The 22616-nt window shown below is 43.3% G+C and overlaps 1 protein-coding gene across 1 annotated transcript in view; it reads right to left on the reverse strand.

Moving 5' to 3' along the window:
- wwc1 (WW and C2 domain containing 1) overlaps window positions 1–22616 on the reverse strand; it is a 44253-nt gene continuing 21637 nt past the window's right edge. Inside the window, exons 6-23 of the mRNA XM_079565943.1 lie at window positions 15241–15370; window positions 12959–13105; window positions 12779–12849; window positions 11538–11783; window positions 10192–10281; window positions 8014–8260; window positions 7357–7702; window positions 5206–5314; window positions 4947–5102; window positions 4020–4212; window positions 3685–3816; window positions 3520–3566; window positions 2847–3012; window positions 2585–2755; window positions 2413–2505; window positions 1385–1615; window positions 1170–1288; window positions 1–459 (exon numbers count right to left, since the gene is read on the reverse strand). Of these exons, the coding sequence (XP_079422069.1) occupies window positions 393–459; window positions 1170–1288; window positions 1385–1615; window positions 2413–2505; window positions 2585–2755; window positions 2847–3012; window positions 3520–3566; window positions 3685–3816; window positions 4020–4212; window positions 4947–5102; window positions 5206–5314; window positions 7357–7702; window positions 8014–8260; window positions 10192–10281; window positions 11538–11783; window positions 12779–12849; window positions 12959–13105; window positions 15241–15370 (2761 nt within the window). The 3' untranslated portion in view covers window positions 1–392. The remainder of the gene's footprint in view (window positions 460–1169; window positions 1289–1384; window positions 1616–2412; window positions 2506–2584; window positions 2756–2846; window positions 3013–3519; window positions 3567–3684; window positions 3817–4019; window positions 4213–4946; window positions 5103–5205; window positions 5315–7356; window positions 7703–8013; window positions 8261–10191; window positions 10282–11537; window positions 11784–12778; window positions 12850–12958; window positions 13106–15240; window positions 15371–22616) is intronic.

The raw sequence follows: 22616 nt of genomic DNA on the forward strand, positions 1-22616 counted from the left end.
TAAACCTATTGTCTTATGTGCTGTCGTCTCTATAGATATAAATAAACCCTTTTACAGTGATATGTCATGTATATTATTTTCCTCCAGTACCATGACTTCGACGGAGCTCGCTGTGCCTTTGGAAAACCCGCCCTTCGTACAGTACAGTCGTGACTTTGTGCTGGAATGATTCAAGGATCTAAAAAAAGCGCCTATAGACAAGCGGTTAGTAACAGTTACGCCGTTAAAACAAAACAAAACAAAAAAAAGGGTAAAGGGGAGAGACGGGTCTAACAGTGCTATCGCTAAAAGAGCGGAGAGGAGACTTCATAACACCGCCATCTTGGCTTCACTTTGACCAGCAGCAGCAGCAGCAGCAGGAGGAGAAGGAGCAATACTGTGAAATGTGTCGCTCACACGTCGTCCGCCGGGAGATCGGGGATAGTGGACTTAGCTCGAGTGAAGAATGCCATTTTCTCCCTGAAAGCAGAAAAAATCCATTAAAGTGGATATAACAACTTTGCTAAATCTATTTATCTATTTGTTGAAAACTATGTGAATTAAGCCAAATATTAAGCCAGGTTTTGACGACGGAACGTTACATCATGGTTGAAAGTATAAAAGGATGTTAGGAGAGAGTTAAAAAGGACTTTCTAAACGTCTCCGTCCAGCAGCACAGGGAAACGAGTCCCCCACTGACCGAAGGTGTTGATGAGATTGGTCTGTTCTCCCTCCTGACCATACTTCCTCATACTCACACCACAACAGCAGTGTCATCAGAAAACTTCTGAAAGTGACAGGACTCCGAGTTGTTATAGAAGTCTGCTGTGCACAGTGTAAAAAGAAATGGTGCCAGAACTGTTCCTTGTGGGACCCCTGTGCTGCCCAGGACTGACACGTCGTTTAGACAGGTACTCTGTGATTCTCTATTGGCCTCGACTGACATGTGAGAGCAGCGACGCATGACATCATCAGTATGTATTAGTAAGTATCGATATCGGAATAAAAAGTATTGGTATTGTACCTTGCAGCAATACACTTCACAAAAACACTTGTCCTAAAGCTTAAAAAAGCACATTTTGCACGATATGACACTTTACACTCATGCATGCATCGGTGAGGTTTTGCAGTTCTTGACAGTGTGCATTCTCAGTAATGAGGACAAAAACCTGCTTGGTATTGTATTTTACCTGAAGGTCTGAACCTCAGGAACCTCTTTGCGGCTCTGGACCCTCATCTTGTTGACGTCTTTCGCTGCTGCTCTCATCATCTTCCCCACTCTTTGCTCCTGAAGCTGCTCCTCGCGAGTCTGCCACACAGCAGGAAGATCAAACAGCATATAAATTATTCTAAATCACCCGCATTGAATTGAATATAATAATAAACATATCACAGTTATACCGACCTGTTTCTCTGCGTGTTGCAGCAGCAGCCTGAAGCGCTCGTCCTGCCTCACCCACAGGGGGAGCTCTTGCTGGCCCTCCAGCCGCGCCCGCTCCAGCTGGCTCTTCAGCTCGCGCAGGACGTGCAGCTCCTGGGCCAGTCGCGCCTGTCGGGTCCTGCTCACCTGCAGGTCCATCTCCAGGTCCAGGGACGTCCGGAGGAGGCCGTCCAGAGGCTTCACCACCGCAGAGGGCTGAGTCAGAGTCAGGGTCAGAGCTCAAGCTAATAATATACGGTAATATCCATAATAACAGGCTTTATACAGCAGGCAGCAAGTCATATGTAAAGCTTTTCAAGGAAAAAAGTTAAATAGTTGTATTTCATTTTTTCTACTAGGCCTGTCTGTATTATCCTCATCTTGTGTTTTTATGTGTCGGTGATTCATTTCAATCAAATCTATTCTATTCTATTAACATTTTCATGGCACAAAATGAAAGAAAGAAAAAATATGTGTCAATATTTAATTTCTTCAAACAGCGCAATGAGGGGACATTTTAATATTCAAAAGCAAGTCAGAAGTAAAAAGTTCATTTTGGCAAAACTCATTGATTGACTTATAGTGATACTCTGCAAGATTATGAACAGATTGTGTATAACTGACCACCTGGGTCAGAAATTTGATGGAACACAAGTAATATTATATAATAATATAAATTCCACCCTTTGCTGATTTCAGACACTAATCAGAATCACCGGGATACCACTTTGACCAATGAGACAAGCTTTCCTGACGGGCCATCCTGTCAGGTCCAATCAGGAGGAAGGGGGATGGAGCTTTGTTATTTACTTTTGAAAATACTGTTCCTGCTCTCCTCATTTTACAAACTAAGAAAGGCTTTCTGGTTAAAGAGGAGAGGAATTTGGTTGTTTACTTTCATATCTCTATTCACTTTGTAAACTTACAGATTATCACTTTAATACTTCCTAATGCCCAACTGAAAACCAGTATAATTACATGAAATTAAAGACGTTAAGTATTAAAGGCAGTACCTTCTTCATCCTCATGCTCCGTCTCTCGGAGGCGTTTCTCACAAACGGGGACTTCTTGGACAAAGTGGACGAGTCACTGTCGCTGCGGTTTATCTGCAAACGCACACGGATCGTACGTTTAAAGTAACACGTCTGTGTAAAGCTCGGACGTGCCCATGAAGAAGAGCCTTACCCTGCAGATGTACTGGCTCTGCGGCCCCGGGGAGAACGTCTTGGAGCGGATGATGGTGTTTCCTCTCATGAAGGCGTTCTGCTGGTTCTGGCCCAGTTCTGGGCGCCGCTCTTTGGGCCGGACCACGGGGCGAGGCGAGAGCAGGCTGTTCACGCTCGTCTCCTTGTTCACCTGCGGAAACAAGGGAAAGTATTTAGGAGTTTTCGAAAATTTGCTCCGGCAGAGAAGATGACAAACTTTGTGTTGGTGGTCTGGTCTGTACCTTCTCCGTGAGGTTTGCAGCAGGTTTGGGCCTGACACGCGGTTCTCCTGGTTCAGTCTCCGTGAATGGACTTTCCTCGGGGTAAAACTCCTGCTCCGCTCGCTCCTCTGCCTCAGCGCTTCCATCTTCATCCTCAAAAATGTCTTCGTCCAACGGTTCGTCAGGCCTGGAGGAAAAAAAACTTTCATTTTATAGACACAAACAAGATGTCACACATTTACATTACACTTCTATCGAACTAAATGACAAATGTAGAGTGGCATGAAAGCTGCAGGGTCGGGAACATTGGTCTGAAGGGGGAAATTCGATCGACTTTGTATCAGTCTGTCCAGCCTCTGCCGGTGCAGTAAATCTCGTTATGTAAGAGAAACTTCAAAGATGTGAAACACTGATCCAACTTCAGCAGTGCGGAGGTTGAGGCTTCGCTTTGACAATCATTCCACACAAAAATTGGAAAATACAAAATATCCATGTTTGTTTAAACAATTAGGCTGCAGTTTATAGAACTGTGCAGAGTTTAAGTTATTCTATTATATATAAATACTTGTTTTTCTTCTCGATTGCACGATTTCTGTAATCCTTTGTTGTAATAATCATGATTAATTGAAAGATTGGATTAAATGCACAGCTGTGTTGCGAACTGAAAAAGACGGATACGTTTGCAAAAACTGACCATTCCTCTTCCTCTGGGGCTCTTCGACTTTCACTGGACACACGGCTCTGAAAGAAGAACATGGCACTAACAGTCATAATGTTCAGGTAGAGTCTCTCACTGTCCTGCCAAAGGACACAGTGACATGACACAGTGTGATAATCCAAAATGGATGCCAGTCCTTACCTGTGCGCCGTCGTTGCCGCTGTCGTTTTTGTCTTTCTGGCCGAGGTCAAGGGAGCGACTCAGGAGGTTGTACCACTTTGAGCTCCTCTCCTCAGAACTGCCCAGGTCGGCCAAACTGATCTGAGCGCCCGCCTGGAACAACACATTTGTTAGTGTAGTACTTTTAATATCAGTGCAAGTATTTGGTAAAAGTTTCAACCCCATCTAGATAACTCTCTTTTACTTTATTGGTTAGAATTTGCTATAATGATATAAAACAGCGTGTTCCTTGTTCCCTTGTTCGTTCTCCTTGGTTCAATGAGAGCTCTGTCCCCCTGGTTAAACCCGTCACTTACCAGGACTTCCTCGCGGCCAGCCTTGCCGGCGTGGCAGACATCGACTCGGAGCGTCTTCTGCCGCAGAGCGCTGTGGGAGATCTGCATCCCGAACACTTCGTTAAAGTCTGTGAGCTCCTGAGGCACGGCGGCGCGGGTTCTGAACAGGCATCGAGCAGCTTCCACACAGGGCAAGACCACCAGGCGGACGTACCTGCGCCAAGGAAGGGAAAGAGGAGGTAAGGCACTTTTCACATGACACGAGTCCATCAAAGAGAAGAGCATAATATAAAATAGAAATGTTGTGACAAGGACATAATAGAGCTGGTGATGAAGCAGAGGAGCTCCTTCAGTGAGAGGCTGCTCTCGCTCTCCTGCTCAAAGGATCGGCTCAGGAGATCCTTCTTGCCCAGAGCGATCAGGCTATATAACAGATCCTTGGGTGGGAGGGGCTAAATGGGAATGAAATGTTCTTTTTATAGTACCTCTATATTTTTATACTTATACATTATTATTATATTTATTCTCTGCACTATTCTAGTTATGTTTAAATCTGATGTTTGTATGTGTGACTTGATTGTGCAGCTGATGAACTGAATTTCCTTCGGGATTAATAAAGTATATCGTATCGTATCGTATCGTAATAGGCGATATATTTGATTCCAGACAAAATTCATTTTTTGATACTGGAAACTCAATTAAGTTTCATTTCTATTTTAATTTCTTTTAATATTCCAAATCTACTTCTACCTCCACCTGGAAGAGATGTCAAATATTATGGCTTAGTGCTGCAATGATTCAATTATTAAAGTGATCATCTGTAAGTTTAAATGTTTTGCTTATTTTATAGATTGTGCATAATTGCTAACTACAGCCCTAGTATGGTTACAACAAATGATTATTACTGTCTTCGTCCTCTTTACGTCCTGAGGTCCGGGCTGTACTTACATCTTGTGGCCGGGCGGCAGACAGAGGGCGCTGCAGTTGGACAGCTGCGACACAAACGCCGTGAACCTCTGGTCCCTGGACTCGAACCTGAGACCGACGTGGATCTGAGCGCAGCCCAGGGAGAGGCGCTCCTCCAGCTCCGACGGGACCCCGGACCTGAGCGGGACACAGTGACCGAAGCCAAGGTGGGATTAGACTTTTCTTTTCAAAAACTTGTGCTGCTGCATTCATAATCCGCAGCTCGGATCCGCCTCCTCACCTGCGGTCGGCCGGCTCGTACACCCCGCTGTCTCCGGCCACCGACTCGTCAGAAACAGCCGAGGTCACTCCCATCTTCGGGCCGGCTCCTCTCAGCGCGGGGGACACCTCTGGACAAACATAGGAACTCGGTTGAGTGTGGGATAGACGCTAGAAATTGATTATTCTTCTCTTCATTGTTGCAAGAAAGGCAAACTTTTAGCCTATTGCCAAAAGACAGCAGTTCTGTCTATTGTACTTTACAACTAAAGTTCATAATGGAGTTAGGGCTGGGCGATACTGACAAAAATGTACAGTATATACCTTCATATTTTTGGGGACTTTCTCGATAACAATGATGAAACTATATTTTTGCAAAAAACATGGCAAAAAATGTGCTGTCAAACATCAGAATGCACTTTTCATTTCTTCCACTTTTTTCCCCAGATTTCATCACATTGGAGATAAAAATCGATTTTGTACATTTGCAAATCTTCCAAACAGCCATTTGATATCAGTGGTTCCCGCGGGGAACACCGGGGAGCCTCAGAGACACTACGGGGCCCCCAACGCTTCTCTACAAAACAAATCCACTGAAAAATACTGATCTTGAAAGGAAGAATCTATCTATCAGCTAAAATGTACAACTTTATATCAGTATTTCGGTCACAGTCATTGCTACATGCAGCTTTTTGAGCAATATTGAGCTGTAAAATCATGACAAATGATTTTGGACAGAGTCAATTAATCCCCTCCTGGAACCGCCACCTTAATGTGGTGGAGGGGTTTGAGCGCCTGAATGATCCTGGAGCTCTGTTGTCGGGGGCCTCGTGCCCCTGGTAGGGTCTCCCATGGCAAACAGGTCCTAGGTGGCGGGTCAGACAAAGAGCGGTTCAGAAGCCCCTTATGAGAGACCAACAGGCCCGGATAGAACCATGAGGCCGTCCTTCTGTGGACTCACCATCTGCAGAAGGAGCCATAAGGGGCTGGTGCAATGTGATTTTGGACAAGTGGAAGAAAATGGATGGATGGATTGAGAGTCAATTAATATAACTGGGGGGGTCTCAGAGAGATTTCTGATTGTCTCAGGGGGCTGTGATGTCCCAGACTTTGGGAATAGCTGTTGCAGACAATACTACTGACAAGCTCTAAATGGCGTGAGCATATAAAGTGTGCCGGAGCAGGATTTATGAGTTAACACAAAGAGAATTCAGTGACTTTTATTGCTTCAGTTCATGATGCACAAACCTATGAAACGGTGAGTCCAACTAGAAACATGTTTAGGCAACAGCGGAGGGATTTCACTAAACTACCTATAACTTTCACTACCTTCCACTGTGTGATTTTGTCGGCCCGGAAAATCAAGAAAATCCAGTTGATTCGAGAATGGACATTTATCTAACAAAGAAAAAAAAAGACGACAAACCCAGGCACCTCAGGCCAATATGAGCCACACAGGGATGGCGACATATTTGGACCATTTCATCCACTTTCTAGCCCGGTAGTTTAGACTTTAAAATGTGAACCTTGATTATAAACTATAAATCACAAAACTACACTACTTTCATCCTGCAACTCTCGTCTTGTCTTTACCTTTGTGAGCAACAATTAAAGTATATTATCATCCGTGTCTAAATTCCAGCACGATTAAAAACAGATGAAAGAGATGACTCATGCCACTGTAATAACTAGGAGGAGCATATTGCTTGGAGATTAAGAGACCAGTTTCATCAAGGAGGAGAATTTAACTACTACAATTATTATCTGCAGAAACTTCATTACCTACCGTGGACAGGATTGGGAAATCTGGTGCAAAAGATCCCGGAAATGACGAGGATAGTGAATAAATGGTGTTGCGTGGAGTGTTTTTACCTTTTCAAACAATAATATTTAAGTAAAACAAAAGTGTTCTCGGCAAGCTCCAAGAGACATAAATGACAGATGAGGACGGGTTATCAGAGAAACGCATGGTCCTTCTACATCAAAACAAACATGGCGGATCACACGAGTAAAAGGAAATATAAACAAAGAACTAATAAAGATCACAGTGAAGATGGAGAGACAACGTGGACTTCTGCAGAACCAATAAGAAGGACTTGGAACGGTTGAGAACCTCTGAGGTATTTCTGTTGTTGGCGTTTGGCATTAAAGGACCACCCTGTGACTCCATTACCTTTCCCCTCCTCGCCCAGCGCCTCAGTGGGCTCCCGCTTGCCTTCCGTTTGCCCTCGCGCCTCGTCGTCCCTCCTCTGCTCCTCTCCCAGACTCATCTCCAGCTCCTGCAGCCGACTGCGCAGCTCCAGGTCCAGCCCCTCCTCCGCCTCCCCGGGCAAAAACACCGCCCCCTCCGTGACCAGCGGCGAGCAGGGCGGCGACAGCGAGGACAGGGAGGAGCGCGGGGACAGCGAGCTCATGGATTTGGGCGTTTCGGACAGTTTTTGGATGCGGTTCAACGCTGAGTTTTCAGTTTTTTGTTCCTGGGGTCTGTCGCCGTCTGTTCCCGCGTATGTCGTGGTGACCTGCGGGCACACAGGGAGGGCGGAGCGTTAGTGAGAGGCAGGAGGTTACAATAAAACACACAACAAATAAAGCATTAACAAAGGGGTAAGCTCAAGTGAAAATGAATGAATCCCTGCCACTTCCTCCATTATACACTCAGCATTAGAAGGATCTGGAGGGGACTGGGTGAGGCCAAATGTTGGAATGGGTTGGAAAAAACCCACTCATCACTGGAGGCTGCACTGGCACTGATTTTATTTCCCTTGCTTTTTTGATCTGAAATGATTAAAAGTCCCGCCTGCCGGTCCCCCTGCTTGGAGAAACCCCATACCTCGTGTTCGTGGATGGTGGGGATGGAGCTGGAGGGCCGGTAGCCCGCCTGGCCGCCATCTTGGAGCAGTAAGTCCAGCTTGTTTTGGAAGTCGGGGTCCTGCAGTTCGGGCTGGTCCAGGTAGAGGTCAGTGTAGCTGAGGGAGGAGGTGGAGCCCAGGCTGGAGGTGGTGGCCAGGGACCCGCGCGACGAAGTCAGAGAGCCAAGACTGCTGCCGGACGAGCAGGACAGAGTGCTGGCCGAGAGACTAGAGGGAGAGAGAGAAAGTTCATAAAACTGAACGTACTATCTCCACTCTGTTCCCAGCTCTAATGAACGTAAGCTGCACAAGACAGCCATGGACCAAACCATTTCTTGCCTGGGAGTTACATCATCTTATCTCAGCGCTGAATAATTTAAGGAGGTTTAGAAATGTGCCTCGAGCGGCTCCGAAATGACATAAAACGGATAAGATTGTGTTCAACGTTCAAAGGTTAAATACTTACACTGACACCAAATTAATCCTCGGCATTTCACTTAGACATTCTTTAAGCCTGACGGACACCCTGCATTATTCAGTTTTTTGTCTTGTTGGATTTTTAGATGTCACATTTCAACACGTAGAATCATGAGCCTCCACTGGTCTCCATTGTGCGATGGTTCAAACACTGAATTGTAGCTGAAGCCAATGTTTGTTGTAGCGAGTGTCAAGCTCTGGATGGCATGATGGCTCTAACTTAATAACATGAAGGTTGTGAATGGAGGCGCCACTTCAACGCTAACATGACGGGGACAAACCTTCATCAACAAGAGTTAGTGGCACTATATCTGCACAGCGCCACCTGCAGTTCAGGTGTATGCATTGTAAGGCTTTTGAATACTTTTTATTTGAGGAAAGTCACAACTGTTCCCTGTCCTTATTCCTATGAATAGTAAGTGTGTCGGGTTGAATAAAAAGATATTTCAACAGTCGGTTGTTGGAAAACATGAAACTGTTGAATAATTCCTGAACCTCTTAACCCACGCCCAAGCTGAGCACACTTTCTCCACAAATCTAAAAGCAAAACGCACTAAAACGCAAAGTAAATGAGGAAATGCCTCAAAAAAAAGCATCAAAGACCAAACAAAACAGGCAACAAAAAAGCGACAAAAACAAAACAGGTGTAAAAAACCATGACCAAAATAGCACCAAAAATACAATAAAAAGGTGGCAACAATGAGAGGAAAAATCTTAGATCCGTTGTGTAGCTCTTAGCTTTCAAACGAGGCGTTACACTGGCCAATAGACTGTAAACTCCAGTCGAGAAGCTTTTGTATTGACCTTTATTTAAAAAAGGATAGTCCCACTGAGATTAAGAATCTCTTTTTCAGAGGGGAACCTATTGTACAGGTTTTTAGTGGTAGGGGAAACCGGAGTACCCGGAGGAAACCTACGCAGACCCGGGACCTTCTAGCTGGGGCGACAGTGGCGCAGATGGTAGAGCGGGTCGTCTCATGATCGGAAGGTCGGGGGTTCAAATCCCACCTCCTGAAAGTGCACACTGTCGTTGTGTCCTTGGGCAAGACACTTCACCCACATTGCCCCCAGTGTCTGCGTACATTGGTGTATGAATGAGAGTATGAATGGGTGAGTGGATCCTTGCTGTAAAGCGCTTTGAGTGCCTAATGTAGGTGGAAAAGCGCTATATAAGTTGAGACCATTTACCATTTACCATTTAGCTGTGAAGCACGAGCACTAACCGCTGCGCTACCGTGCTTTTAGATTTGGCTTGAGCTGAACTCAAGAAAATGTGCTCAGTTACGGCGGGGGTTGAGAGGTTAAAACAAACCTTTACACAGGACACAAATACTTCAGCGGAGGAGACCTCTGTGTTTATAAATGCACATGGCTAACAGGAAGTTAGCCCAAACCTTCACAGCACAAATCCTGTTTGTTTTTCAAATGTGGTGGAGTAAAAGTAATACGTTAAGTACGTAATTACAGTGCTTCAGTAAATTCACCTGAGCGATGCAATTTGATACAAACTAAAATAAACAACACCCTGCAAAAGCGGCAAAGTTGCGTAGCAGACAACAGAAGGTTGAAGTGTCAGCTGTTTCAGGGACACAAAAGCTCTGACATCAGCAGGTGAGGGGCTTGTGTTTACAGAGCGGAAGTGGAAATGTACTCACTTTTTTGCCAATTCTGTTCTGTTTTACCTTTTGAGCTGCGAGTGCAGAGAGGAGGCGAGTCGAACCATTTCCTCCAATTCACGGACCAGCTTGTTCCTTTTACAGTGAAGACGCAGCCTGCAAACGGCAACACACAGACATTACATACATCACATCACATACAGAATATAAGAAATGTCTGCAAGACACCGCTTGGCTCCATAAATAAAGTTGTACTGTTTAGTTGTGGTTCAATCAATCAATCAATGGTTTTGTAAGGCCCAATATCACAACTGGGGTTTCCTCACAGGGCTGAACCAAACATTAAAGCAATGAAACAAAACAGTTTAGAACAGTTTTAGGTCTGTTTTAGATAAGTGGTATTTCGTTGTTCAGATTTGGTGTGAATACATTTGTTTCAATTGTATTCAACTGAAACAAATGCTCATTATTTAGTATTTTTATTGAGCATCACAGCCTTGAACTAAAGCTAAAAATTGCCACTTTACACACTCATGACTAAGCTTTGGATGAAAAGCTTTTTAAAACTGGGGCAAGAATGTGCTACTACACCTCTTCAGTCTATTCTACTGAAATGGGGCTTTTGTGCCTAATATGAGCGTCTGTATTACTCAGTGAAGTGTCGGCCTCCTCTGAGCGGCTCTTTTGTGTGAAATCGCAGCTCTAGTGTCATGTTTTTGAAAGAGTTTGGTCTCAATGAACAGCTGTTGAATGTGGAGCGCGCTCTAATGGAACAGAGGTGAGAACAGCTGTGATCAGGTTTCACTAAAATTGTCGGAAAAAAAGAGGGAAATTGGTTCGACACTTTTTATTGGAACATTTATAAATAACAACAATGGGCCTTTGCCAGAGAGACTAACACACATGCATCACCTGAACTTACGAAACCTTTAAATGTCAGTCTCTCCATCTCCTCTCTCCCTCCCTCGCCCCATTCTGTCTGGCCCATTGCGTTGGGTCTCGGACACAGGTGGCGCTTGTTCAGTCGCTACCTGTGCTCACTTTGTCTGATGTGAAACCCTAGACTGCTCCAAAGTGCCCCACAAAGAGACTTCCTTCAGTCCGTCAGAACAAGCACACGGGTTGTTCTCTGATAATGCAGCGTGAGAGAAAGATATTTCTTCACAGGCTAAAAATGTCAACTCAACCGCCCTAGAGCAAAGAAGATTTATTTTTACCAGCTATATGGTATTATCAAGAAGACGCACTTTCAATGAACTGATCTGAACTAGTCTGGTGAATCTGCCTGACCTTCTGCAGCAAAGACTATCCAATCAATTCATACAGAAGCTTTAGTTGGGAAAACAGTATGGGGGAGAAAATGAGCCTATGTGGGGCTACCGTAGTGTCTTAATGGGAAACCGTGCCCTCACCTCTCGGTCAGTGCCTTGCTCTGGTTGTCCCGCGCAGCCTGGAGGTCTTGCTCGAGGCGTTTCTTCTGCGTCTCCAGTTTCTCGGCGTCGTTCGGCTCGAGGCGTTTCCGCGGCTGAACGTACTGCAGCTCCTTCAGGAGCTCCTCCTTCTCGTTGATCAGAATAAGCCGGTCACGCTCAGGGTCCAACAAACCGGGCCACGCTTCGCTGTCCAGTTTCGCGATCTGCACCTCGATGTTTGCTATCCTACAAGAGTTAAAGAAGCATTGGTTAGTATATCATGTTTTAGAACACAAAACAGTGTCTGTATGGGGAAAAAATAATTTCTAAGCATACAAACTGCCCGAACTATCCTACACATCGCACAGAGGGGATCTCTGCCCTACAATATGAAGAATGACCTTATCAGACTGAGTCCAGAGAACACTGACTGGACTTTCTTATTTCGAACTCTTGAGAAGGAGCTTGGCTAAGTGAATAACAAATATGCAGGCTGCACAATTTGGGCAAAGAGGGACTATTCACACACATCTTGATCACTATCACGCACTATCTGATTAAGTCTTGCTAAGCATTCTTCCTGGTTCAACACGTGCACTGTCTATAAGGTTGCCTCCCCCTCGTCCCTTTGTTCACCTTCACAACAACCAAAGGTCATTGTACTGCTTTAATATTTACAGTCTCCGCTATTGGCTAGAACTTCTGAAACTAGGATAACTATTCAATGGCAACCAACTGTGCAGATATACACATAAGCAAGTCCAAATAACCTAAACCCCAGATAATTATTAATAGCAGTGGTGGTGAAAGTATTTCATTTTATTGCTGCACTAGTTGAAAGTACAAATCAGTTTAAACAAGTGTTTGCAGTTTCAAAAATATGAAGAGTCGAGAGTCAGCGGCATAGACAGTACATCTCTGAACACCTACTGCTCTGAAGTGTGCATCATAAGGCTTTCACATGCAAGGCCAAGGGAGCCAAGGGTGCTGAGCGCACTGCAGCACCCCCTGGTGGATAGTTTGCATATTGCAAGCAATATTAATAATTAGGAACTAAGCACAGAATAAGTGTGTTTTGGGGACGATCTTGTCCTTCAACACGGCCCAAGCAAAAATAAGTTCTCACAGCTCTGCTTACATGGTTTATCTTTCAAATGCAGCAGAGTAAACGTAAAAAGGTTTCAACAAAAAGACAGTTCCTCAAAAACTTAACGTAGGTAAATGAGAAGTATTGGTAGTACCTTCTCTTGGCTTCTTCATACTTTAGACTGAGACGGACTTTCTCGGCCAGTTTGTTGTTGCTGGGCATCACCTAGACAAGCAACAACACAAAGACTTAGATTGTTTTCAGGCATTTCAGCTTCAAGAATAATGCAAACTCACACGGCAAGTTTAGATACATTCATATTTATAACCCTGACCTCGGCTGGTATGTCCGTCTGTGAGCCCGCGTCGGAGAAGAGGCGGTGGATGGACAGCTCAGAGTTGGAGAGTGAGGGAGAGCTGCCCCAGAGGTCCTGCTGAGAGCCGGAGTCCACTCGGAAGCCATCTTTTAACACTGCCAGTTTCTGAAGGAGGGAGAGACAGAGACTTCTTAATATGCTTTACTCATATGTCAAGGTAAAGAAGGTGATTAGTGATTATGGGACAACGATACAAGATTTCATTTTTCAGTCAAGGCTCGAGCTGATACGCGGAAGCATTGCTGTCAGGGGGCGGGTTTTATTTTGCAAAAAAGGCTGGGGATAGATATAATATATATATTTTTCAATGCATGTACTTTAACTATACTTCTACGAAACCAATACCTGCAAGATACATTTTTCCTGAAACGTAAACTAAAATATTTGTCATCTAGAACCATGAAACAGAGCCATGTTCATTTATTCCACAAAAGACTATTTCTTTTAACCCCTTAACTCCCACATGAACCGAGCACTTTTTCTCCAGCTTTACCCCAATCTAAAAGCTTCTGGAAAAAAGGTGTGAAAATAGCGACAAAACTGAGACGAAAACAAGGATGAAAATGTGAAAAAAGTGAGAAAAATTTGACAAAAAATTTAGAAAAAATGGACAAAAAAGTGATACGAATTTGGCGAAAAAATGTGAATAATTTGACGAAAAAGTGACAAAAAGTGACAAAAAAAAAATCGAAAAATTTGTCGAAAAAGTGACAAAAAAGTCACGGAAATTTGACAAAAATGAGATGACTGCCCAGCAAAAAAAGTAATGAAAAAAAATCTGATACTGTGAGGAAAAAGATCCATTTAGTTTTGTAGGTCTTTCAAATGAGGCGTTACACTGGCCTACAGGATTTGGGTAAAACTGAACTGGAGAAAATGCTCTCGGTTCAGGTGGGAGTTAAGAGGTTAAATGAAAACTGAAACTAAGTAACTTTCTTTAGTGCTGTCCCTGGACCCAACAGGCATCAAAATTTGTCAAACCTTTTTTAATCTATATCTAATCTATATTTTTTAATCGTAGGTAACTGTAGGGCTTCGTTACGGTCAGACTGGCTGTATGAAAGTAAAGAAAATCCCCAAAGTCTTATCTAAACAGCAGGAGTGAATGAGTGATGTTTACAACACTGTATGTGACTGTGATGAACTCTGTGGAATGTGCCTTATCTCCGTGTTATAAATGAAGCAGAAAGAAAATGCCATTTCACTGAACTGATAAGATTTACTGTCAGCGAGCACTTTGGACAAAGAGGGGCTTAAATACATCAAAGCTCAAATGATGGAAGAAACAACATTTTAATAATCAGGGCTGAACAATCCTGGACAAAAGTTTTATAATTCTTAACAACATCCGAATCTAAAAGTCAGTTTATTTTACCCTCCGCATATCCGCTCAGGGTGTTTTTAGTGGAAAGTGCAGTTTCATTGAGGCAGACAATAAAGAACTTTGTGATTTCAGACTTTTGCATCAGACGCTTTAAACATTCATGAGGCAGACTTTATTATTCTGTGCGGTGCACCTGTAGCCTATGAATAAACTCCAACTCCCATCATGCAACATTAATGCCGTCTGTAGAGGAGAGGAAGGCAGGGGATTAACAGCTTGCACACTAATCATACTTTTTGACACACACAGACAAGTTCAAAACGGGATCGAGCGCCAGATTGGCAGGGATGCTCTCTAGGTCCCACCATTTCAGAAAAGTAGCCCTTTAGCTACCAAAAAAACGTATTGTGTAAACATTTTCTGACTCAAAATGTCAAGCCAGGTTTATATGTATGGTTTTGTTGAGATATCACGGATAACACGCTATTTGTTGGGTTCAAAACTCAATAAGTCTGGACATGAATTAGATAATTGAAAAAGCCCTATGAAACAAAAATAAAACGATTGTTCCGTACAAGACAAGAAAGTTAGCTGGAGATCTAAAGTTTTGAAATACATTGTGCGTACTTTCGAGGTTGGCATCTCAGCAAATGACCATATTTAAGTAGCGTTGTTTAGGAAGTCGAGAGTTTCACAACTGTATCAGGCATGTGGTAAACATTTTGTGATTTCCCGACAAAATCCCAAGGTGCAAGTATTCAATAAACCCCGTAAAGGGCGAGTTTGGTCTGTTTTTTCCCCCACTTTGGCATTAAAATTAAGATTTATTGTGATTCTTCTAGTGTTGTCCCCCTTGAAAATGAGCTGCTGCATCTCAAGGGGTTTTCCATTCATAAAATTAAAATTGTCCCTTTACCTGCATGAGCTCCAGCTTCTCCTTCTCTCCGGAGCTGATGGCGTCTCGAATGGAGCGGACTTCGTTGAGGATGGCCTGAGCCTCCTGCGGCCTGTACGCCGGCGAGTTGCGTGACACTTTCTGGTCAATCCTAACAGAAGGGGAAGAGAAAGAGGGGGGGGGGGGGGGGGGGGGGTTTGGGTGAATCAGCAGGACGACTCAATATGCTGCCAGGCCAGTTATGAAATATTAAAGACCAGCTTCGTTTTTTGGAAGGGAGTTGGTACAAGCTGCCGCAGAAGCAATGAGACGGATACGCACAGTCACAGATCCGATGGCTTTGGGGAGCGATATCTTTAAGCGGGCAACGTTCAAAAGATGTAATATACACATAAAAAAAAAAAGGCCACAGTATATCACAAAATCCTCCTCCTTAGATCCTACTTATAGATACAGATGGCAGCGCATACAAGGGGGCGTGGCCTAGCCGAGCGGGAAGAAGACCTCTCACGGGAATCACAATTTGTCACTATTTTTCTGGCGGACTTAAAACATATTCATCACACAAAAAAAAAGTCAAGGCAAAATGTTTTTTCACACCAAACTATTCAGTAGAAGCGAAAAAGGGCACTTGTAGCTAAGGTTAGCATATGTAGCATGACGCTAACATTAGCTTCATGGTTACCATTGTCAGTTTTATGGGCTGTTGAACCACTTTGCTCCTTTCCGTGTCGAACATATCGCTTGAAAATGACCATATATCGGCAATTCTAGCTACGACTGCCATTTTTTCCCGCTTCTACTGAACAATCTGCTGTGAAAAAACATCTATGTGGACTCGATTTAGACTTGACTTTATTTGTGTGCAATAAATAAGTTTATAATCTGGATCAGGAAAACTTAAAAACGTTGTTTCCCAAAAGATACTTCCTACCCCCTCGTCGAGGCCACGCCCCCTTGTATGGAGCGATGCCAGGACGCTTTCCTAACCCCCTTGCTACACTTAATCCTTGGCTTCACAACATCTGCACAGCAAAAGAGAGCAAGAGGTGGGGAATAGGACGGGATTAAGGAGATTGCACGAAAATCAGTGTATCAACATAACCTAGTGGATATTTTGTTTTAGATCAATATTGCAATTTCTAACCAATAAAGTGTAAAACAGCGACAAAGACGTATTTGAGATTAGGCCTGACAGAAAGGATGGTCTTCTTCAGGGCACGCCAAAAAAGCTCTTTATCAATGAGGAACACACAGCTAGTTGTAGCGTACATTAAAGAGACAGTATTGCTCGTTGAATGTTTTTGCATAAACTCATGCCTGTGAAGGAGGTTAGAAATGCATTGGCAAATTTGGAAAGAGTTTGGACCACAACTATTTCAATTTGACAGGTTTACATGAGCTAAATAACTGGAGCCCATGCGACTTTCCAATAGTTGCAAATAACTTTACAGTCCAAGTTAGTCACTCAGAAACAATGCTGTAGAGTAAAACGTTTCCTCATAGTGGCAAGTGTGTTTGTGATGAAAACAATAGGTAATTGTAATCGTAGCCGCAAGAGGCAGCCTCCACCGCACAGTCCAATGTCAACATAAAGTCATGCCTCGGTTTGAATGAACCGGTCCCACCGCATTCCTCCGGTCAGGACAGAGTCAGAGCGGGAGGGAGGGAGGGAGGGAGGAAGAAGAGAAATGGCTCAAAACAACAACGCCAGGGAACAGAAGAATAATCCTAAAGACTAAAGCTTTTTAAGATAAGATAAAACTTTGGCTTGCACATCAGCTGTAAAAACCTCATTGAAAAAAAATCGCAACCTCATTCAGCGTTCATTCATGACCATTTTTACTCCTCCTGCAACGAGGCAACTGAAAACGCTTCCCATAAGTAACTAACAGCATGAGCTCTCAGTCACATCTTTATCACCATCTTACACTTTGTTAATCAGAAAATGCAATATTGGTCAAAACGGTTGAAACTAAATATCCAGTTATTTCACTTCCTGACTTTCAGGCGATATCACCATAAGCAGCTCCACATAATGACGCTATAGCGAGTGTTTTTACTTAGTGTTGAAAGGATTGAGATGGAGAGGCGAGGAAAGCTTTTCCTGGATACGTAGGACCTCGGGAGGAGCTTTTCGGAAGCCATGGTGCAAAGAATAGCCACAGAGGAAGTTTCAAAGATTACTCAAAGAAGCACGGGTGGGTCAAAACACAGCTCCAGGTATGTTTCAGATGAGAGAACAGCATTGTAACATGGTACAAAGCTCAACAACAACAACAACAAAGAGTCAATATCGCGTATTACATGTGTGAGAGGGAAGTTTACGCTGCACAAACAGCACTGTCATGGCCCAGCAAAGGACACAGAGTGACATCATTTCACCGGCGATATGAAGACACACAAACTGAGTCCAACGCAAACACCGGCGGAGTCTCGTGATTCGTGGCGTGGCTGGAGGATTTCGACGTCATGTCATGCGATGCCTATTGACACAGCGTGTTGTGGTCAAAGGCAAAGGCTTTGGTGCGAGCGGTCAGAGAACTTTAGGGAGCGATCGGAAGCACATCCGGGCCCAGCTCAAGACGATCCAAGCTACTGTGAGTGGGGACCTTCGAGGAGGAGCGCTTGAAGACACACACTGGGTTGTTCGCAGACAGACGGCAACAGTTTCAACAATAGAATCTGAACAACAGAAAAGACACTAATAAGCAAAGGGGTTTGACCACAGACAACTCAAGAGATGCTTCTTGGAAGAGGAAAACTGAAACAAAAAACAACTCCAGTTTTGTTTTTGAGGAGGATACACCGATAGAACATTGTTAAAGCTTGAAAAAGTATAATATAGGACTTTAAAAGCAACGAGTTTGGGGACACAATAGAACACAACAAAAAGTTCACAACTTTTGCAGGACTTGTGACTGGAGATTCCATTCCAAAACACAGCCTCACCCTACATTTGTAATAATGACGACCGATGAGATCATGACACTGTGGAATGTGAAAGCAAACAAATGAAGCGAGGTCAAACAGTGACTTAACGGGAATGTTAATATCAGGGAGATAAAAAGATTCATAATGTGACTTTGGAGATAGTGGGGATCATTAAAAATATGGTTACGGGAATTTGTCTCGAAATACCGATTATCCAATGAGTGTGACAGGTTTACGATTCCATTCAAGTACTTTATTCATATTTTGGGCTAAAGACAACCATTTCTTCAATATTTAGAGCCGATTTTAAAGGTCAGTACCTGTAAAATACTACTCCGGGGTTTGGTTAGGAGACAACCTTCTAAGATGTGTAATATACTGAATAATGTCTCCTTCAAGCCCCTTTATTTTGGTCCACAATGTCCTCCCGCAGCTACAGTGTTGCCCTATTCCTCCGTTTGAATCTGGACTTGTTTTTATGCCTCGCGGCTTATCTCGTGTAATCATTGGCTCAGAGTTATTGCCTCTCGCCTCCGTTGTCAAACACCTCGAGAGCAGCAGCTGAAGTCAGGTGACCCATTTGCGGAGCAACACGTGTGTCGCAATATCTCATCAAACAGGCGGTGTGTACACTCACGGCAAAACCGCTACGGGGCTGAGTCAGAAGGAATGTGGACTATTGTCAACATACAAGTTTGTGTGGAGCAGGGAAATGCACTTTCGGGGGTAAAATTTACACCCAGTGTGTTTTTGTAATCTCCTTTGGTCGTATGGGGGCAGGAGTAAATATTTTTTTCTTCTGCCCACTTACCTTCCGAGTGTTGTGTTTTAACGGTCTAAAAACATGGCAGCTACAGGGTTTTGACTGTGCCACAGCTCGGTACAGCCAAGAAAGATATTGAAACATGTAGATTTTATAGCAGTTCAAGCATTTTTGTACTTGAGCATCACAAATCAGCACAAACTTCTTAATCTCTCCATACATATAACATACCAACTCACCGAGATTGATTTTGGTTCTCATCTTTGGCACATCCAAGGCTATAAAAATCTACCACAACTCCAGAACTCAATTATTTAATGCTTTTTAATACCCAAAGAGTATATTTTTAATGCTACAACTATTTCCTTTCTTAAAGATTTGCAAACATTCCATCAAACAGGAATGAGGGGGATTCGGATACAATGGGCAACTTTTGAGCAAAAAGTTGTAAACAGTTTTCTGCAGAACTGTTGTTCAATGTGTACTGAACCAAAGGTTTTGTATTTTTGAAGAACTTGAGCAGCAGTGTTGGAGGAATGTCATTATTTTCCATTTGATTTAGATTTAATGCCAGTTCGAATCCAATATAATACATTTTAATGACATTTAACGCCTTAATGTTGGCACAATTTATTTAATGAATTTCAATGCCCCATGGAAACCCTGTAGTAATTATATAGATGATATTAAATGTTTGTTATACATAGAAACAAGCATTTAAAGGATTAAATTCAGAAAATTATTGAATATTTCAAGTTTTTTAATTTAAAGTAGTAGTAGTAAAGGAAGATTTACTCAAAAGGAAGCACATCTATGTGTGTCGTTTTTTTCCCCTTTTGTTACCGTTTTCAGGCATGTACACAAGAGTCGGGTTCAATTTAAGTATTTTGTTTGTTGACAACAACAACAAAAAAGATAGTATTGTGATTTCCATTAACTGTAGTTCTTCTTGTTCATCTTGCTTTCAGCCACTCTTACTTTCTTTCGTTACAGTAATGTCTGGGGGCCGTCTCACAGCAAATCATTTCTTTCCTAACTTTGGTGATGATCCAAGAACTGAGGCTTAATTGTACATTTTCAATCAGTCTTATGTTCTGTATCCATGAAAGCCAACTTAATAACTAATTCTGCCAAAGTTAGTGCTTTTTCTTACTCCACTTTCTGATTTTCATTACCTCTTCTTCCATTTCTTTTTTAAATGTTTCATCAAAACATAAAAATGATCGCCAATAATCATAACTCCAGACTATTAAAAATCACGGCTGAAAACAACACTCGCGCTGTATTCCATCCTCAAATCGCCTTTGCCTAAAGTTTGAAAAGCGGATATCGAAGTGTGTCCTTTTCCATTCAACATCCAAAATGACTGCCCTAAGGTTGTAAAGCTGTGGTGCGCTGATGTCATTTCTAGCTCTCACAATACCTCCCACTTACCGCTACTTCTTTACTCATCGTCACGTGGTCCTGCAGAATGAGCCCCTCGACGGCTCAGTCGTTACATGAAAAGTGAATGCGTTTATTTGGGCGCGTGATGGGGAGTTTCCGTTGGGAGAGTGAAAGGCGGATTCAAGTGGCTCGACCAGATTCCATCCCTGGCTCTGGTCCTGTTTCACGCACGCCACACGTCACTCTGCAGCCGCTCGCTGTTTGCACTAATACGAAAGGGCTCAGGGCAGGAATGTGCCTCCCAGGATCACGGCGCAACTGAAGTATGACAATATAATGGGACGGTGGAGCGACGTAAAAGATTAAGCGCAAAATCAAATTGAAACCGCAGTGTTTGTAGTTACAACTGTCAAAAGGCAAAGACGACAGTTATTAAGGCAAAACAATCAGCGTTCTTTGGAGTTGTATTGCAGCCAGAAGCACAGGGGGCAATCATGGGCATAACGAAGGATGGATTAAATGAACTTCCAACAAATTCTGGGGGGAAAAGCAACACCATACGCAAAAAAGCTGAAAGGTTGGCTTCAACAAATGGGTAATGGATTGTAGACAAACTTCGAAATCCATGATGGATCACGTCAAGAGGAGCGGTCTGAAGGTCTTACCGGACCCTTCGAAGTCTCCTGACCAAAACATCATTAGAGATCTGTGGATAAACCTCCCAAGAGCAGTGCGTGACAGACAGCCGAGGAATCTCCTAGTTCTGGGAGAGTTTTGCAAGGAAGAACGGGTATAAATCTCTCAAAAGAGTTTTAGAAGACTCTTGGCTGCCTAGAAACGCATTTAAAGCTTTATTACTTGCGATATACTACGACAGGGGTAGGCAAAGTCAGGCCCGGGGTCCAAATCCGGCCCTCCAGCACAGGACTTCTGGCCCTCAAGATGACTTTGAGAAACATTCTTACACAAATCAGAGAGTACTTTTAACATTATTAGAGTTAAATGGGAGAAAAAAAGGTACAAGCACTGTCAATACACCCAATTAGGTCATATATTATGTACAGCACTGGTGTTTGAAGGAAGTGCACTGGAAAAAGAATAATCGTTTTAAGGAAGAAATTACATTCATCTATTTGAATTAACAGATAAATTCTAAGGTTTGAGTGGATTTGGTCTGGTCTTAGACGAGATAAAACCTCTAGTAGTAGTTATTCTCTTAATTCAGATAATTTGGTGTCATTTCAAGTGAAAAACAATTATTATTTGTCAAGTGGGTTTTATTCTTGTTCCATTGGTGCTAGCGTTTGTATCTTGGATTAGTTCAAACAGACTCAAATTCAACATTGAAGAACTTTAATTCAAGCAATTTTAAGTCATTTATCTCATGATGGTCATTTTTCCAGTGTTGTGCTTTACTTTGGGCTAATAATCAGCGGCTTTGGCCCTCGGTCTATTTACAATAAAGAAAATCGGCCCCCCACCAAGAAAACTTGCCTACCCCTGTACTACGAGGACTGTCTTATCTGTAACATCATTCCTTCTGGAGATCATTTCATCTTCCCTTCGCATCATTGTTCACATCAGTAGGAATTTGGATCAGAGGTGCCTAAACCAAAATCGTTCATCCGAAGTCGGCACGATCTGCTGCCGTAAACTACAACCGCAGATGCCTTTTCCGTGTTCGCCTCGTCTCACATTCAGATCCACAGAGACGCGGTTGATGGGCTTGAAGGCCATTAGAAAACTTCCTGTATTGATTTCAACTTAGTAAATCACACCGAGTGCTGCTCCTCTGACCACATCCGTCTTCATAACGCGCTCCGCAGGGACGGGGGAAATCACGGCAACACCATCGCTCTACGTCTGAACAGCTCCTTCGATAAATAAGTAATGGGTGCTGAAGTCTTTAGCCCAACTCACGACTCATGTCTGCTTTCTCCATGTCCGTGATTATCCTCTTCGGTCTTCCTCACGTTTCCTAGCAGCTGGCAGCTTGAGTGATCTTTGAGTGTTCTGCAGTCCCTCCAAGAGCAATTCTTGTGATTTTCGCGAGCCATGAAAATTATGTTTTCAAGAGTTGCAAAGTATGTTGTGATTTTATTCTGTATTAGACTTTTAGATTGATATCACATTTAACCACAGTTCTATCAAAGAGGAGTTGGGGAAAAAGAGAAAAACTAAAGTAGTAAACATAAAACTAGCATCTTTCGGGTTAGAGTTTGCACATTGTGTCTGCGCAGGTTTCATCAGGGTGCTCCGGTTTCCCCTACCACTAAAAATATGTACAAGTTCCCCTCTGGGACCAGGACTTTGC

The sequence above is a fragment of the Gobius niger genome (assembly GCF_951799975.1).
Source record: "Gobius niger genome assembly, chromosome: 11".
In the NCBI taxonomy this organism is placed as follows: domain Eukaryota; kingdom Metazoa; phylum Chordata; class Actinopteri; order Gobiiformes; family Gobiidae; genus Gobius; species Gobius niger.